Source organism: Sapajus apella, unplaced genomic scaffold, assembly GCF_009761245.1.
Source record: "Sapajus apella isolate SASKATOON/1434 unplaced genomic scaffold, GSC_monkey_1.0 scaffold61, whole genome shotgun sequence".
NCBI lineage: Eukaryota > Metazoa > Chordata > Mammalia > Primates > Cebidae > Sapajus > Sapajus apella.
The window spans coordinates 7,923,473-7,942,288 of NW_022437001.1; the positions used below are offsets into that span (position 1 = coordinate 7,923,473).

An 18,816-nucleotide genomic window follows, 5' to 3' on the forward strand; every position below is an offset into this window, starting at 1 on the left:
TTGTGGATTGTATCCTCAAGGTTGTCTTATGGTGCAAGATGCCTAGTGGAATTCTATCCATCATGTCCATATCCCAGGTAGCAGGAAGGAGTAGATGAGAAAAGCAAAAGGGGCATGTTTTTCTTTTAAAGAAACCTTCTTTATTATACACTATCATTTTGTTTAAATCTTACTGGCCGTAACTTAGTCATGTGGTCCTACCTAATTTTAAGGGAAATTAGATCTTTTAGCCAGATGTTAGGAAGAAAGAGGGGATAAAGGGATTTTAGGTTAGGCAACTAGGAATATCTTTCACTAATGTCTTCCATTGGAATTTGATGGGTTCCAAACCAGATGAGAAATTATACATGCTCGGTATCTGTGGTAGCAGGAGGAGGCCAAAATACCAACTTTGTAAAACTGACAGAACTGATGTTTGAGAAACATAACTGCGTTATATCTTCAGTCAAGTGTGTTTCCTGATATTGAACCCTAGAATTAAACTGCCTTACCTATCCAGTTATACCATTAGACCAGGTAGCTTGTGCCTCTATTAAATTGGTGGCTTGAAGGAACAAAGCAAATATTTGGTTCTTGCCAGAAGCTCCTTCTCAGGAGAAAGGGTGTAGTAGTCGAAAGGATAGAAAGTGTTACGTACTTATTTCTGATGATGTAAGTAACACTTAACACTTAACTCTTCCTTCTTCTCTCTGGCCAATATTTTATGCTACAAATATAGCATTATGCCTGGCATTTAGTGACTATTCACTATGTAGTGAGTATTATGATAATGATGATTTGAGCTACTGCCACTATATGTAATAGTCTGTATATTTAATCTTTTCACATACGTTGCTAAAAAATAATATTAAATATTTTAAAAATTCATCATGAGATAAAATTGATAAATGGTTTAAAAAATTTTTACTCTGCCTTTTAATCATTTTAAACTGTGGGTCAGGTCACAGTTTCCTATGCAAATTTAATGAAACTATGTATATAGAAAATTATACATATGATTTCTGTGGCTACATGAATCTTATGATAACTCATGATTTAGATAAAATTTAAAGAACTACAAACACCTACCTATTACTGTAAACTCATATCAATGAGCTAAGCACAGTTAATTAAAAGGAAGTTTTGGTTAAGACCATGTGAGGTAGACAGACACATTTTTTTATTCCAAGTGTGCCCTTCTACTAGCTTTTTGACCCTAAGCCAGTTATTAACCTGAGTGTTAGTTTTTTTTTTTAATCAGAAAAACGGAGATAATAATAGTTCCTAATTTCACAACATTGATAAATAAATGAGACGATATATATAGAGCATTACTTCTAGGCCAGACACAAAATATTCACTTGCTCTTTGCTATTACTGTTTTTATTAGCATTAGTGTTTTTAGTATTCTTTGCCTTTCTAACCTTGCCCTCATCAACTTGAAGGCAGCGAGTAAGTGTACCTGAATTTCACAATTTAGAAATATAGTTATTGTGAGCAAAAAAACTTGATCCTTTAGATCTGCCTTTCTTTTCTTCCTTAAAAAAAATTATTCATCTTTGTGATCTTTGATCTCTCCACGAAAGATCATTTACTTCCTGCTTGTGGCTCACCAAGGAAAAAGGTCTTCAAAAATTTCCTGTCTTTCTTTGCTTCCTCTCCTGTCTCCTTCCTGGCTCAGCAGAAAGAGAAAGATGTCAGTTTGATACCTTTGGCCTCTTTTAAAAACCTGGTAATGTTATTTATGCTGTCAGCAGTTCCTGGGTATTTAATGTTTTACCTCTTGATCTGAGGAAAAGTCCTTAACTTTCCCTGTTCCTTTCTAATGAATAGCTGATGCTTCAGAAGTTTGGTCTCCACACTAAGAGCTACAGATCCCCTGCTGTTTTTATAGTCTGACTTTTGACACAGACTACTTGTGTTCAAGGAGCTCATTGTTACTAAGTTAGTGCCAGTTTATACTAGAACTTAACTTTTAAAGCACATGTAAATAGATTTCTTAATGGGTTTTTGGGTCGGCTTTTAAAATCATCTAGGTCTCCCCCCCAGCCAAATAGCACATTCTCATTCTGAAAAATTGTTCAGGATATATAAAAATCATAAAGAAGAAAATAAAGATCTCCTATAGCCCCATCCCATGAAAACAGTCAATTTTACTATTTTTGGATAATTCCACCAAGGTCTTTTTCTATACACAAATATAGATTTACATGCCTTTAAAAATTTGTTGTTTTCCCTCAAATGTGATTCTTCTGTATATATTGTTTTGTAATCTTTTTTCCTACTGTAAGTATATTAGGTACATGATTATTTTGAATAGTTGTATAGCAGTTCGTTGAATGGATATATTGTCATTTATTTAATCAGTTCCCTACTGCCATGGATATTTAGGCTATTTTTAATTTTTTAATGATATAATCACAGGACAAGATTTTTCTGCATCTATTTTTTTCTCCAAGGCCAGCCTTCATTAGAAATCAATTTTTGAGTAATTGTGTTACCATATTTTAATGTGTTCTTAGAAGTTGAGTAAGTGGATCAAAGGTTGTATTTCTACTAACTGGCGATGAGAGTGCCTTTTTCTAATCAAATTTGAGTTTTGTCGGTCATATAAATATTTTACATTATGATAAAACTAATATCTTTGTGTTTTAATTTCTCCTTTGATTATTAGACATTGAACGTATTTTCATGGTTTTTTTTTGGCCACTTGCATTCTTTTCTGAGGTTAATTTGCTCTTATGTATTTCTTCTTTCCCTGGGATATGTATATTTTAAAATCAATAGCGAAAGAAAGAAAAAAAAATCAATAGCAGAATTTTATTTCTTGCATTAAAACTAGGTTATTCTTTCTGTTTTTTTTTTTTTAAAGATAGTTTTCTCTTTGCTAGACTCAGTTTCTCACTTAGTTAGTTATTTTCAAGTATTAGCATGGGAAATGAAGTAAGTACCTAGTAAAGGAAACCAAACTTATGAGAATAATTTCTTTGTCTAAAATACAAATGAAGAGGATGGTAATCCTTAATGCTTGTTTGCATGATAAAGTCCCTAATTTGGCTTAACTGATACTTCTTTGCTTACATCTGGTTCTTGACCGTGTTCTACGTAGAAGATGTCTGTATAATGAAAAATTTTCTGGACCTATGCCTTTGTTTTTGATTTTTATTGTTGAAATAAAAAGACCTGAAAATGTTGATTCAAATACTCCCTTTAGCAAACTATGATTTTTAAAATCAGAAGATAAGGTGCATTGGAAATAATTTTTTATGATGAAGTACATGTTATTTTTACTTCATTGCTTTTAGAAGAAAAACAACAGTGAAGACATTATGTATTTATGCAGACTACAAATCTGATGAAAGCTATACTCCAAGCAAGATCTCAGTCAGAGTAGGAAATAATTTTCACAACCTTCAAGAAATTCGGGTATGTCTTTCAAATTTTTAAAAATATGCCGTCCTTTAACTTTTACTCGTTAGAAGATGGTCTAAGTTGACATTACATTAGACAGGTTATAATATTAATATATAAAAGAAAAGTTGTTAATATTGGAGAAAACATGTTCGAGTGTATAATTTATTTTCTTTTGAATTCTGATTGTTCTCTTTATTTTTTCCACAATATTTTATTGTGGAAATTATTAGACATACAGAAAATCTCAAAGAATTGTGCAGTGAAACCCCAATATACTCACCTCCTAGATTCTTCACTTGTTAATGTTTTGCTGTGTTTGCTTTATTACAATCTGTTCATTTAATTTTTTTGTGCATTTAAAAATAATTTGCTGGTGTTTTTCCATTTCACTCCAAATACCAGCCTGATGACATATTGGTAGAGTTATCAACATTTGCTTAATGTTCATTTTTTAAGATAAAATTTATGAACAATTTTGCATAATCGTAAGTATATTATTTGGTGAGTTTTGAGAAACACATACATTTATATAATCCCAACTCCTGTTAAAATATAGAACATTTCCACCATTCCAGAGAATTCTGTCGTACCTGTTCCTAGTCAGTCTTCATCTCTATCCGACCCTTAGAAATAACAATTATACTGATTTTATTTATGGATTTTTTTAATCATAGATCCATATTGCCTGTTTTACAATGTCATATGAATGGAGTCATACAAGATATAACTTTTATGTAAGGCTTCTTTCACTCAGCCTAGGTTTTTTGAGATTCACTGATGTTGCATGTGTCAGTACTCCATTCTTTTTTACTTCTGAGTTGTATTTCATTGTTCCAATGTACCACAATGTATTTATCCTGCATGACGTTATTAGCACAGTGCTTTAGTCCTGAAGTATTTCAGAGATGTTTTCAATGACTTTGAACTACATAATTGTGAAGCTCTGTTGACATTTTTTGGTCAGAAAATCATTAAGCCCAAATAATCATTAAAATCTGGTGGTTCTGAGAGATTTGGGAAGCACTTGTGATCTCAAAAGGCCTCCAGTTAATTTGTGGTCTTGGCTTTTATTCGATTTAGTGTTTATATTAAGGCTGGGTCTCGGCTGGGCGCGGTGGCTCATGCCTATAATCCGAGCACTTTGGGAGGCCTTGGCAGGGGATCACGAGGTCAAGGGTTTGAGACCATCCTGGCCAACGTAGTGAAACCCCGTCTCTACTAAGAAAAATTTAAAATATTAGCTGGACATGGTGGCAGGCGCCTGTAATACCAGCTAGTTGGAAGGCTGAGACAAGAGAATCTCCTGAACCTAGGAGGCAGAGGTTGCAGTGAGCCAAGATTGTGCCAGCCAGGGCCACAGTATGAGACTCCGTCTCAAAAAAAAGACTGTCTCTAAATTTATATTTCTTATCAGAGTTAGTAATAAAATACTTAATGCAAATCACATGTAGTTTAATTGTTTTCCTATTAAATCAGTGTTGTTCTCTTGCAATATTTGGATATGTACTGACAAAAAAGAACAGGTGAGGATGTTGTCCAAAGTATTCTTGTTGTCATTTTGTCCTTTGAGATATTTATTTTTTAAAAAAAATATATTAAATAAAAATTGTATGTATCATGTACAGTACGATGTTTTGAAATATATATATTTTGTAGAATGGCTAAATCAAGCTAATTAACATATGCATGACCTCACATACCACTTTTTGTGGTGAGACAAATCCACTTCTTAGCAATCTTCAAGAATATAACACATTGTTATTAATATAGTCACTGTGTTACATACTGGATCTCTTGAGTTTATTCTTCCTGTGTAACCAAAATTTTGTACCCTTTGACCAATGTCTCCCCAATTTGTCCCTCCACTGTAGCCCCTAGAAACCATCATTCTCCTCCTGCTTCTGAGTTCAGCTTTTTAAGATTCCATATGTGAATAAGATCGTGTTATATTTGTCTTTCTGTACCTGGCTTGTTTCATTTAACATAATAGTGTTCTCCACTTCCATCCACATTGCTGCAAATGACAGGATTTCCTTCTTTTTAAGGCTGTATAATATTTCATTGGGTATATATACCCCCCATTCATTTATTCATTAATGAATATTTAGGTTGATTCTGTATCTTAGCTATGTGAATAATGCTGCAGTGAACATGAGAGTGTCATCTTACTGACATCTGAACTCAAGCTTGTTACTTTGAGATGACTTTTTTGAGATGGAGTCTCACTGTCTTGCACAGGCTGGAGTGAAGTGGTGCAATCTTGGCTCACTGCAATCTCTGCTTCCCAGGTTCAAGCAATTCTCATGCCTCAGCCCCCTGAGTAGCTGGTATTACAGGAATGCGCCACCATGACCAGCTAATTTTTTCTATTTTTAGTAGAGACGGAGTTTCACTGTGTTGGCCAGGCTGGTATCGAACTCTGGCCTCAAGTGATCTGCCTATCTTGGCCTCCCAAAGTGCTGAGATTACAGGCGGGAGCCACCATGGCCGGCCCTTAGTTTACTTTAAAAAAACTTTTCTTAAAAATGAATTTCAGCTTCTGAAATGTTGAAAAATTTCCATGTTGTAAATTAGATAGTTTTAATTTAAAAACATTTCTTCATTTGTGTGACAGGCCATGCTGGTTGCTCTGTACTTCCCATGCTTGAATAGATTCATAAATAAATCAGCTCTTAGTTTTCTTCAATCCTTCCATTCACTCAGTGCTTTTAAAATTCAGAATATTGAAACTTTTTAAAATTATAATCTTTTTTTTTTCTTTTTTTTGACGGAATCTTGCTCCGTTACCCAGGCTGCAGTGCAATGGCCTGATCTCAGCTCACTGCAGCCTCTGCCTCCCGTATTCAAGTGATTCCCCTGCCTCAGTCTCCTTTGTATTTTTAGTAGAGACGGGGTTTTGCCATGTTGGCCATGCTGGTCTTGAACTCCTGACCTCAAGTTATCCACCCACCTTGGCCTCTCAAAGTGCTGAGATTATAGGTTTGAGCCACCGCACCTGGCCTCTTATTATTGGACCAATTGATAACCTTCCTCTAGTCACATATTTGATACATTTAATCAGTGTTTAGTTCTCTGATGACATATTTAATTCTACTTTATTAAAAATTTCACATTATCAAATGATTGGCTCACTCATATTGATAAGCTTTTTGTAAGTGGATGTGGCTTGTTTGGATTTATAACTAAAGGTTTGTCATATAGTTCATATATTGCAAGTGAAACACTAGCAATAAAATGTTTTGTTTTGATATAAGTGCTATATATTGGAAATGTCCACCAGATGTCACTGTTGACCTTTATTTTCTAGTTTCATAGCCTATTTGTAAGAAGTTCAAGACCTCAAGTAAACTTAGTTGTACTGGTTTTTCCTGGAGAATATACATTCAAGAACTCTTCAATGCATTTTTGGGAAATGTACATATTTATATGACATTTCTAGGTATTTGTATTAAGGATGTTTTGTATTCTGTTGTAAATTTTACTAACATTAAATAAGGATTTTGAGAAGTTAATGAGAAATTCTAAGTGATATTTGGACCTTGTAAAATACTTTTAATCTAGTCTTTGCTTCTATTATGTCATTTAAGTGCTGAAACATTAGTCATATAGAAAAAGGGCCCTTATAGGTAGTCTCTTAATTTTTTCTAAGTGTGTTTATATTTCTGTTTAGTAACCACATAGCCTCATGAGACCAGTAATACAAAATATTACCAGGTGATAATGTGAGTTGTTTTCCTGAAAAACTTAATGAACATACTACTTTTCTGCCCCATAGTTCTCACTAAGGAACCATAATTTTTGAATGTTACTTTAAATTATTAATGCCTGGCTTTTGCAGCTCATATGAATACTTTTATCTTTTAATTATATATCTTTGTATGAGATTTATACAATTTACCTTTTTTTCTTTGTGAGTTAAACAAATAAGAGCCTGATAGCACTTTGCTTTTAAAGGAAGATGAAGTAGATCATGATTTTATTTTTTTTGTTACTCTACCACAATATTGAAATATAAAAAAAAATCTTTACTGCATCTAACTCAGATACTAAAACAAGTGATTAAAATAGTGTGAACTTTTATGAGGTTTTTAGAGCCATCATTTCATTAGTTATAATACTGATTTAACTGAGTGGAAAATCCACCTAAGTCTTTTTATATTTTTCCATGGATGCTTGCCCACTGGAGGGTGTAGTGTAGTGTAGTTTTAATAGATTTTCCTTTTTTTTTTTTTTTTACTAGAAATTATGAATTTGTTTACTTGAAATGCTTTAGAGACTTATTTTTTTGTAATTGTTGATTTGAAGTAGTAATTTCAAAAAATAGTCTAAGATGAGAAAAGCTAATAGCTGCCTTACTTATCAAAAAGTTATCCTTTTTCTATCCTGTTTATTTTCCTTCATTTTAGTTATGAAGCATATATTGTATCCAGATCTTTGTTACTTCTGTTGATAACTCTTCACAAAGGCATCAGGCCCTTTCTTTAATAACCTAGAATGTGTATTTAAACCACGGTGTCTGAGGACTTACATTGAACTTTCTGCTGAATAGTCACAAGATTCTAAAACTGGATTTGGGCAAACAAAATATTTTTAATGACAAAATTGAAATTATTTGTGCTTCTCCTTCTACTTTCTTGTATTCAAAATATCCCATTCCACATAAATTGAAAACCAGCAATTTAAGAACAATTTATAAGATGTTTGCAATTTATTGCTTCTACACAAGAGACTATTTCTGTATAGAATTGACAATATAGAATTTTAGAGTCTACTTTGTCTTTCTTTGCAGAATGCTTCATCTTAGTTGGGTAACTTTTGTGCGTAAGTCATGTTATTCAAGAGAAAAATCAAGATGGTAGTTTTTAAATTCTTAAATCCTTTGCATTTTCGCAATATGTTTTGGTTTAATGTTCTTTTCTTTTGCTGTCAGAAGAGAAAATAATGTGTGAGATAAATTTTTCTTTTTATTATTTACAGCAGTGGACCAAAGAACATTATATTTTAGATGTGACTATTATAGCATTTTAGAGAACATCTCCAGCTGAAATTCAAGGATACTCAAAGTCCTTTTTGGTTTTCTAACTAGTTATTTTTGTTTTAAAAGATTATTGTAGAATATTTTGTACTTAAATATGAAACTAAAGTGCTTTTTTAGACATACTATGGCAGTTCTCAAAATTATTTCTATACCATTATATGAGAAACAACTTGTTGAGATTAAGCAGATACTTTTAGCATATGTGAAAGTTGTCCTTTGGTTTATTGGTTCTCAAATTTGTGGCCACGAAAGGATAAAATATTGATAGAGCACAAGAGCACAAGATTGAGCGCTTAAGTGAATCTTAAGCCCTGTTTTTGTCTTCAGATAATAAAGCTGTTACCAAGTGATTTTTTTCTTTTTAAGGAGGCTTGAAATAAGTCTTCAATGTTAAAGAGAGCTGTAATATTTTCCCATGGTTCCATGTAGCCTTTGGCTCTCTACTTGTGTCTTATTTCAGTAGCACAGCTATGTGAGTCCATATATGGTACTTTGACAGAAGTGGTTAATATGTCATTTCTTCTGATGAAATAATGCTTCCTATTGTAATTTGAGTTCCACTAATGTGTGTAGTAGAGTAAGAAATGCAGACAAAAGCTCTGGCTCTATTCATTGATCCCCAAATCTACTTATATTTACTTTTTTATGAGGGGCCTATTTTAAACAATTTGTAATAAAGTGGAATGACTTAGGTAGTATCTATAAACATAAATTGGTTTGATAAGACAAAGTATAATTTATCAAGTCTTCGGAAAAATAGTTTGTGTTGAATTTAGCTAGTTTAAAATAGTTTTTTTAAAATTAGCTTTTAATAACTAACTTTAGTTCATCTTTGAAGTCACTGTAGTATGTTTTGATATGATACACATAGTTTTTAGGCCAAAAAATGTTATCTTCTAACCTTCTCTAAAAGCAATATATAGAATGCTTGAAAACTTTTATTTATTATTGTATATATCACTTATTTCCAGAATGGAGCTGAGGTAACTATGCATTTGGGCATATTTCCTTTTGGAACTAAAAGATGTTATACAGAAAAGTATCATCTGTATTTTTAAGAAACTTTATTGTATCTTGTTTTTGTTTGACCGCAAACTTATACTACAGATTATTTAAGAGATGTAGTCTGGCATTTCATATGAAATAAATTCATGCTTTATTCTGTGAATAGTGCTGTAGGGCCTGCCAAGTGCCAGGTACTATGTTAGATACTGGGAATACAATGAAGTCACAGCTTCTGCTTTTGAGCACTTCATAATCTCATAAAATAGATATGCAAAAAATTCACAATTGCCATATAGTGTAGTAAGTACATGGAGGTGACTATGGGAACGCAGTGGAATATTAGGAGCAGTGGTTTAAAAAGCTGAAGAGGTTGATGGTTCAACTGACTGTTTAGGATAAATACAAAGCCTATTCATGTGCAAAATAAAGTGGAAGCATTCTAGCAGGATCATGATGTACATAAAGGTATAGAAGCACAATAGCATGGCATAGTGACAGAAGTGCAAGTAATTTAGTCTGTCTGGAAGCTGGATAGGTCTGAGGAGTGGTAAGAAAGACTGGAGAAGTACTTATTTATTCAGTACATTTATTGTGATGTGACATGGTTCCTGTACATAAGTTTGCATTCTTATGTACAGGAAAATAAATATACTTTATAATTGTAGCAAAATAAATATACTTTATAATTGTTTCAGTGAAAATGTATAGGCAGATTGTACATAATGTCAGACATTAAATGAGGAAACAGTGACAAAGCTTAATCATGGGAATGCTGGAGCTGGAGCGCCTAAAGACCAGGTAGATATAATATTAGCCAGGTAAAACTTATGAGGATTTAACTAAGGCTACAGCAGTTGGATTCCAGAGGAAGGGATATATTTGAAATAAATCAAAGACTTGTGACTGATTGCACCTGGGATATATTCAGAATATTGGATAGGATTTATGTAAGTAGAAAGGGGCATCTGGAATGCTCAGCTTAGGGAACTGGTTGAAAGTTGCCATTTACTATAAATGGAATATAGAGAAGAAACATTCTGAGGGGGAGGGGCAGGGAGAAAGGGGTTTAGATAATTTTGGTCACTGGTTTCTATATCTCTTCAAATGGAGAGATTTTCAGTAGGTAGTCCATGGATAGTGTAGTGTATGGTATATGGATCTGAATCTGAGGAAAGAAGTCTGGGTTAGAGGTATAGATTTTGGAATCATCGGTGTATAAGTAGAAGTTTAGATATAAAAGAAGAGTGCTAGGGCTGGAACCATGGAGCTGCCAGTATTCAAGAACTGGATGGAAAATGGTTATTCAATGAAGAAAGCTGAGAGAAACTCTCAGAAAGATGAGAAGAAAATTAAGGCAATATGTTGTCACAGAAGCTGAAAGAAATCAGGAGTATCTAGGCAGATAGGAACTGAAATATTCCATGTTTTTGATGTTTTAATAGGCAATGTAATTAACGTAATTTACTTAATGCAATTCTGAACTAAGGTTCTTGAAACTTAAGCACTCTTTGGAGTAATTGTTTCTAAATTTATAGATTGGGGACTAATGAAATGATTTAATAGCAGGAATTCCATCTTTTCATATAATATTTGAGCCAAATAAGATGATTCTGAGGATTCTTGTTTTGTTTCATAATGTGTTGATGTGGAAGGTTTGGTACTGCTAATGCATACTTAAAGTAAACTTAGAAGTTGATGGGTTTTCTTTCAGGAGGATTGGCCTGTAAGTTCACTTTTTTTCAAGGGATCTTTTGCAGCAGTTACAGAAGACCTGCCCTGTTTCTTTTAAGCAGAGTAGCAATGGTAGGAAAGAGCCTAGGCCAAAGAAGACAAAAATACCCATGAAACGTAAAAACCCTTTATTTAACCGTATGACAGGATACAATTCAGTAGAAATATGCACTTTACTTATGAAAATGAAAATGACATGGTTTTAGAAATGCAAATTATCAATCCCTCTTATAAGGAAAACGTACTGGACAGATACAGCCTGCTGCTCAGAGCAAGGGTGGGCCCCTGGCTGAGTACCTAGCACATTGTCTGAAACAGTAGGCATTTAATTAAAAAGTTGGTAAATAAGCATACAATTACAGGACTCACCACTTACCCAAAGTTGTTAGCTTTTGATTAACTGCAGTATAGTCCCTTTAGTGGGCACCAGAAAGATGTTACAAGGAAAAGGGTCCCAATCTGGACCCCAAGGGATGGTTCTTGAATCTTGCGCAAGAAGAAATTCAGGGGAAATCTGTAAAGTGAAAGCAAGTTTATTAAGAAAGTAGAGGAATGAAAGAATGGCTACTGCCTAGACAGAGCAGCACTGAGGGCTGCTTGGTTGCCCATCTTTATCTTGATGACGCCAGGGGTGGGTTATTCATGACTCCACTTTTTAGACCATATAGGGTAACTTTCTGATGTTGCCGTGGCATTTGTAAACTGTCATGGCACTAGTGGGAGTGTAGCAGTAAGGATGACCAGAGGTCACTCTCGTTGCCGTCTTGGTTTTGGTGGGGTTGGGCCAGCTTCTTTAGTGCAAGCTGTTTTATCACCAAGGTCTTTATGACCTGTATTTTTTGCTGACCTTGTAGCTCATCTGGTACCTTAGCATGCCTTAACTGTCTAGGAATGCAGCCCAGTAAGTCTCACCCTCATTTCACCCAGCTCCTATTCAAGATGGAGTTGCTTTGGTTTCACACACCTTTGACAATACCAGCAGTTACTTCATAGGCTTGCATTGACCCATGCTTGTGTAGTTTGCTTCAAAAAAAATTATCTGGGCAAATCAGATTCTCTGTCTTAGACATTTTAAAAACTTTTTTTTTAATTGCAAAAAACATATACCATAAAATTAACCAACTGAACCAGTTTTTGATGTGCAGTTAGTTCAGTAGTGTTACATGTATGGTATTCATAGGGTTGTGAATACACATTTCCAGAACTTTTTTGTCTTGCAAAACTGAAAATCTATAGTCATTAAATAACAACTCCCAATTTTCCACTTCTTTGGGCCTTGGTGAGCACTATTCTACTTTCTGTTTCTATGAATTTGACTGCTTTAGATACCTCATATAAGTGGAACCATAGAATATTTGTCCTTTTGTGACTGTCTTACTTCATTTAGCATAATGCACTCAGGGTTCATGTTGTACCATGTGACAGGATTTCCTTTTTCAATTTTTTAAAAATTTAATATATTTTTTGAGACAGAATCTTGCTCTGTCACTCAGACTGGAGTGCAGTGGCGCAATTTCGGCTCACTACAACCTCTGCTTTTTGGGTTCAAGTGATTCTCATGCCTCAGCCTCCTGAGTAGCTGGGACTACAGGCACACACCACCACGCCCAGCTAACTTTTGTATTTTTGGTATAGACAGGATTTCACCATTTTGGGCAGGCTAGTCTTGAACTCCTGACCTCAGGTGATCTGCCCGCCTTGGCCTCCCAAAGTGCTGGGATTACAGGCATGAGCCACCTCACCCAGCCTCCTTTTTTTTAAAGACCAAAAAATATTTAGCAGGTACAAAATGTATGTACTTCATTTTGCTTATCTATTCTTTCTCTCAGCGGTCACTTGGGTTGTTTCCACCTCTTGCCTAGTGTGAATAGTAGTGCTGTGAACAGTGGGTGTACATGTATCTTAAGATCCTTCATTCAGCTATTTTGGGTACATATACAGATGTTGGATTTCTGGATCGCAAGGTAGTCCTATTTTTAATTTTTTTGCCTTAGAAATTTAACTCTGAAGAAACAGAGGCAAAGTTAGCATCAGCAAGATCTGATACTGAGAGATAGTGATATGGAAAAGGGTGGGTAAGGTGAAGGGTCAGATGCAAGCTGAAGTTATAAAGTAGAAGAGTACAGATATAAGATATGGGAAGACACAGAATGCTATAGAATGAATAAAATGGATGCAAAGGTAGAGACATAGGGAGGAGAAAGAACAATAGACTTGAGCAAGTAGCTAGGGTCTCTAATAGTCTTCATTTACTGAGCTCACTCATACTTGGCCACTTTTCCTGGGTTCCATGGACACACGCATGCAAATGCACACATACACACTTCTTAGTATATCCCCTCATCCTGTGGTAAGTTTTGAGTAAATATTTCTGGCAACTAACATGTTGCTGTTTAAAACAGTGGTAATCAGCAGAACGAGCTGCAGTAAATCTTGCTGAAAGTACCTGCTGAAGCATTTCATCATAATTTAAAAGCATATTTTAATACAGGTGAGCCTACTCAGGAACTTTATTTTTTTCTCAGCCTCGTGTTTTACATGTGGTAAATGAAGAATCTATGAATCTTCAGGTCTCAGAATAAAGGAATGAAAATATGGAAGCAGAAACTGGGAATAAAAGACAATGGACACCTTTCTGTGTCCATTTCTCCTTCATACAGGGACTAAGATAATTCTTCATACAAGGGTTTGTAGATATTTGGGGATCTTTCCTCTTGTGTTTGAAATTTTAGTTGATGGTACAGAACGGAAACTGTAGCTTAGCTATCTCACCACTATTTTAGAATCAATTGCCTACTTTGTAATTAGATAGCTAATTAAGAATGATAATTAGCTAACTGGATGACTCACAACTGGTTTTGATTTCTGGTACTTAATTAAGTAGGACAGAGGCAATATGTAGAGGAGGCTTTCAAGAAACTTACAATGAGAAAAGATCTAGATTCAGACTAAGTGGTACCATGACTGTGAGGCAATGGTAGGGAAATGGTTCAGATAACACATTAACTGTTTATCTTAATCTTTATTGAGCCTAAAGTCTTTAGATGTAATCTTCTTCCAGATTAACATGTTTCCTAAATAGCTATGTGAATTTTCTTTTACTTATTTTTGATAATGAAAAGATTAAATTCTTGTTCTGGTTCTTCCATGTCTCCTAAGTTCCCATTCTTTGCTACCAGATAAAACTACCACATAATGGCAGATCCCTCATATTGAAAATACATAATCTTCTCTGAATCTTCTTCCTCATCAGTCAGGACAAGGGAGTTTCTTAGGGTTTGCCTGGCACATTTAGCTAAAATAATAATAATAATTATAAAAAGGCCAGGTGCGATGGCATACGCCTGTAATCGTAGCACTTTGGGAGGCTGAGGCAGGTGGATCATGAGGTCAGACATTTGAGACAGCCTGGCAACATGGTAAAACCCTGTCTCCACTAAAACAAAAAAATTAGCTGGGCATGGTGGTGCACACCTGTAATCCCAGCTACTCAGGAAGCTGAGGCAAGAGAATCACTTGAACTCTGGAGGCAGAGGTTGCAGTGAGCTGAGATCGCACCACTGTACTCCAGCCTGGGAAAGGAAAAAAAATTTGATCTAAAAAAAAAAAAAAAAAATTAAATAATAATAATTGTAGCACACTGGCAAACTACCATTTTTTTCTTATTTCTACCCTGAGACTGTGTATATGCTGCTAAAGAAACAAGATTTTTATAATAAATGAGTACCCCCATTTTTTTTTTTTTTTGAGACAGAGTCTCGCCTTGTCGTCCAGGCTGGAGTGCAGTGGCATGATCTCGGCTCACTGTAACCTCTGCCTCCAGGGTTCAAGTGATTCTCCTGCTTCAGCCTCCTGAATAGCTGGGATTACAGGTGTGTGCCACCATGCCTGCCTAAGTTTTTGTATTTTTAGTAGAGACACGTTTCACCGTGTTAGCCAGGATGTTCTCTATCTCCTGACCCTGTGATCCACCCTCCTCAGCCTCTTAAAATGCTAGGATTATAGGGATGAGCCACTGTGCCCAGAACCCAATATTTTTTTAATAGGAAAACTTCTCTAATTTTATAATAAAAATCAATACAATTAATTATAATTGAAACTTATAACCAGTAACATGTAAAATACTATTTTACTGTATTAGTATATTTTATCTGTGAGAACAACTGAAAGTAGAAAATATATGGATTCCACCTCTAAACTGGTTAGGCTAATTTTTAATTTTGGTTTTTTAAATTGACAAAAAATTATGTATAGTGATGGTGCTCATAATGATGTTTTGATATTTGTATACATTGTAGACTGACTAAATCAAGCTATTAACATAGGTAATATCTCACATATATGTCATTTTTTGTGGTGAGAATACTTAAATCTGTCTTGGCAGTTTTCAGGTATACAATATATTGTTATTAATTGTACTCACAGTGATGCACAGTAGATAACTTGAACTTATTTCTTATGCCTCACTGAAATTTTATGTCCTTGACCAATATTTCCCAACAGTCCCCCTTACTCCCAGCCCCAGGTAGCCATCATTCCACTCTCCGCTTCTGTGAGTTCACCTTTAGATTCCGTGTATAAGGGAGAACATGCAGTTCTTTTTTCACTCAAAATTTTTAAAATATTACTTAAAATCTTATTTTCTTTAACATACAGCTTTTCAATTTTGTATGAGTTAACCTAAGTAATTTCACTGTGTGAAATTCTCTAAGGTTGAATAAAAAAAGTAGTTACTCTGCTTTTATTTAATAGTATCCTTAGATTAAATTAAGATTTTTAGGAAAATTATAATATCCTTCAAAGCCCTCTTGGCTCCTTCTCTTCATTTCACTTAATTATGGTGAATCTGGCCAATCCATATATGTAGTTTACATAGAATATCTTTTCTTGCAGTAACCATATGAATAATAACTATGTGGCTGTTGGCTTATTCCTCTAATTGCAGTTTCTTTGAGATTCATGAAAATAAATGAATAGTTCTTTAAAAATTACTGCATCTGTTTTCATTATCTACTAAGTACTACACAGACCTACCTCATTTTATTGCTTTTCACCTTATTGCACTTTATAGATAATGTATTTTATTACAAATTGAAGCTTTGTGGCAACCCTGTGTCAAGGAAGTCTGTTGGTACCATTTTTTTCAACAGCATGTGCTCAATTCCTGTTCTATCACATTTTGGTAATTCTCATAGTATTTCAAACATTTTCATTATTATTATTAATATCTTATGGTAATCTGTGATCAGTGATTTTTAATGATGCTATTGTTATTGTTTTGAGACACTGTGAACCATGCTTGTATAATATAGCAAACTAAATTGATACATGTTGTATTCTGACTACTCCACCAACTGGCTACTTCCCTATCTCTTTCTCTCTACTTGCGCTTCCCTATTCCTTGAGACACAACAGTATTGAAATTAGGCCAATTAATAACTTCATTAATTGGCCTAATTCAAGTAGGCCTCTAACTAATGATGATGGTCTCTAACTGTTCAAGTGAAAGAAAGAGTCTCACATCTCCAACTTTAACTCAAAAGCTAGAAAGAATTAAGCTTAATGAGGAAGGCACATTGAAAGCCAAGATATGCTTAAAACTAGGCCTCTTGCTCCAAACATTTAGCCAAGTTGTGTATACAAGGGAAAAGTTCCTGAAGGAAATTAAAAGTGCTACTCTAGTGAACACATGAATAATAAGAAAGCAATACAGCCTTATTACTGATATGGAGAAAGTTTGAGTAGTCTAGATAGAAGATTAAACCAGCCACAACATTCCCTTTAGCCAAAGCCTAATACACAGTAAGGCCCTAACTCTCTTCAATGTTAGGAAGGCTGAGAGAGTTGAGGCTACAGAAGAAAAGCTTGCAACTAGCAGAGGTTGGTTCATGAGATTTCAGGAAAGAAGCCATCTCCATAACATAAAACAGCCAGGTGAAACAGCAGGTGCTGATGGAGGAGCTATAGCAAGTTACCTAGAACATATGGCTAAAATAGTTGATGAGGGTAGATATACCACGCAACACATTTTCGATGTAGACAAAACAACCTTCTACTGGAAGAAGATGCCAAGTAAGACGTTCATAGTTAGAGAGAAGTCAGCGCCTGGATTGAAAGCTTCACAGGACAGGCTGGCCCTTTTCTTAGAGGCTCATGCAGCTAGTGACTTTAAGTTGAATGTAGCACCACTGTTCTAAAAATCCTAGGGCCCTTAAAAATTATGCTAAATCTGGCCGGGCGCGGTGGCTCAAGCCTGTAATCCCAGCACTTTGGGAGGCCGAGGCGGGTGGATCACAAGGTCAAGAGATCGAGACCATCCTGGTCAACATGGTGAAACCCCGTCTCTACCAAAAATACAAAAAATTAGGTGGGCATGTGTGCCTGTAATCCCAGCTACTCAGGAGGCTGAGGCAGGAGAATTGCCTGAACCCAGGAGGCAGAGGTTGCGGTGAGCCGAGATCGCGCCATTGCACTCCAGCCTGGGTAACATGAGTGAAACTCCATCTCAAAAAAAAAAAAAAAAGAATTATGCTAAATCTATTCTGCCCGTGTGCTATAAATGGAAGAACAAAGCCTGGATGACAGCACATCTGTTTAGAGCATGGTTTCCTGAATATTTTAATCCCACTGTTAAGAACTACTGCTCAGAGAAAAAGATTTATTTCAAAATGTTACTGCTCATTGACAATGCACATATCACCCAAGAGATTTGATGGAGATGTGCCAGGAGGTAACACAACGTCTATTCTGCAGCCCAGGAATCAAGAAATAATTTTGACTTTCAAGTCTTATTATATAAGAAATACATTTCTTAAGACATTGGCTGCCATAAATAGTGGCAAATGATCTGATGGATGTAGGCAAAGTAAATTGAAAATCTTCTGGAAATAACTTACCATTCTAGATATTATTGAGAATATTTGTGATTCATGTGAGAATGTCAAAATATGAACATTAACAGGAGTTTGGAAGAAGTTGATTCCAGGCCTCATGGATAACTTTGAGGGTCTAAAGACTTCATTGGAGGGAGTAACTGTAGATGTGGTAGAAATAGGAAGAGAACTAGAATTAGAAATGGGCCCTGAAGGTCAGGCATGATGGCTCACACCTGTAATCCTAGCATTTTGGGAGGTTGAGGTGGGAGAATCTCTTGATCCCAGGAGCTCAAGACAAGCCTGGGCAACATAGCAAGGCCCCCATCTCTACAAAAGAAATTTTAAAAAATTAACTGAGTGTGGTGGTACACATATGTAGTCCCAGCTACTTGGGAGGTTGAGGTGGGAGGATTGCTTCAGCCCAGTGGCGGTGGTTCCAGTGAGCCATGATCGTGCCATTGCATTTCAGCATGGGCTACAGAGGGAGACCTTATCTCAAACAAACAAACAAAAAGAAATGGAGCCTGAAGATGTGACTGAATTGCAGCAATTTCATTATAAAACTCGAACAGGTAGAGTTGCTTCTAATGAATGAGCTAAGAAAGTAGGTTTTAGTGGGTGAAGGTGCTATGAACATTTTTGAAATGACAACAATGAATTTATAATATTACATTATCTTAGTTGATAGAGCAGCAGCACAGTTTGGGAAGATTGACTCCAATTTTTGAAGCAGTTCTACTGTTAGGAAAAATGCTCTTAAATGGCATTTCATGC

The 18,816-nt window shown here is 35.2% G+C and overlaps 1 protein-coding gene across 3 annotated transcripts in view; it reads left to right on the plus strand.

Annotated features, from left to right (window-relative positions):
• The window catches only part of ANAPC10 (anaphase promoting complex subunit 10), a 148,387-nt gene that overhangs the window by 40,691 nt on the left and 88,880 nt on the right, over positions 1 to 18,816 (plus strand). For 2 of the 3 annotated variants that reach the window (XM_032246480.1, XM_032246477.1), the window contains exon 4: positions 3,285 to 3,405. In XM_032246480.1, the coding sequence (XP_032102371.1) occupies positions 3,285 to 3,405 (121 nt within the window). Of the gene's footprint in view, positions 1 to 3,284; positions 3,406 to 13,692; positions 14,311 to 18,816 lie in introns of those variants that run through there. The other variant, XM_032246478.1, reaches the window with a different exon arrangement.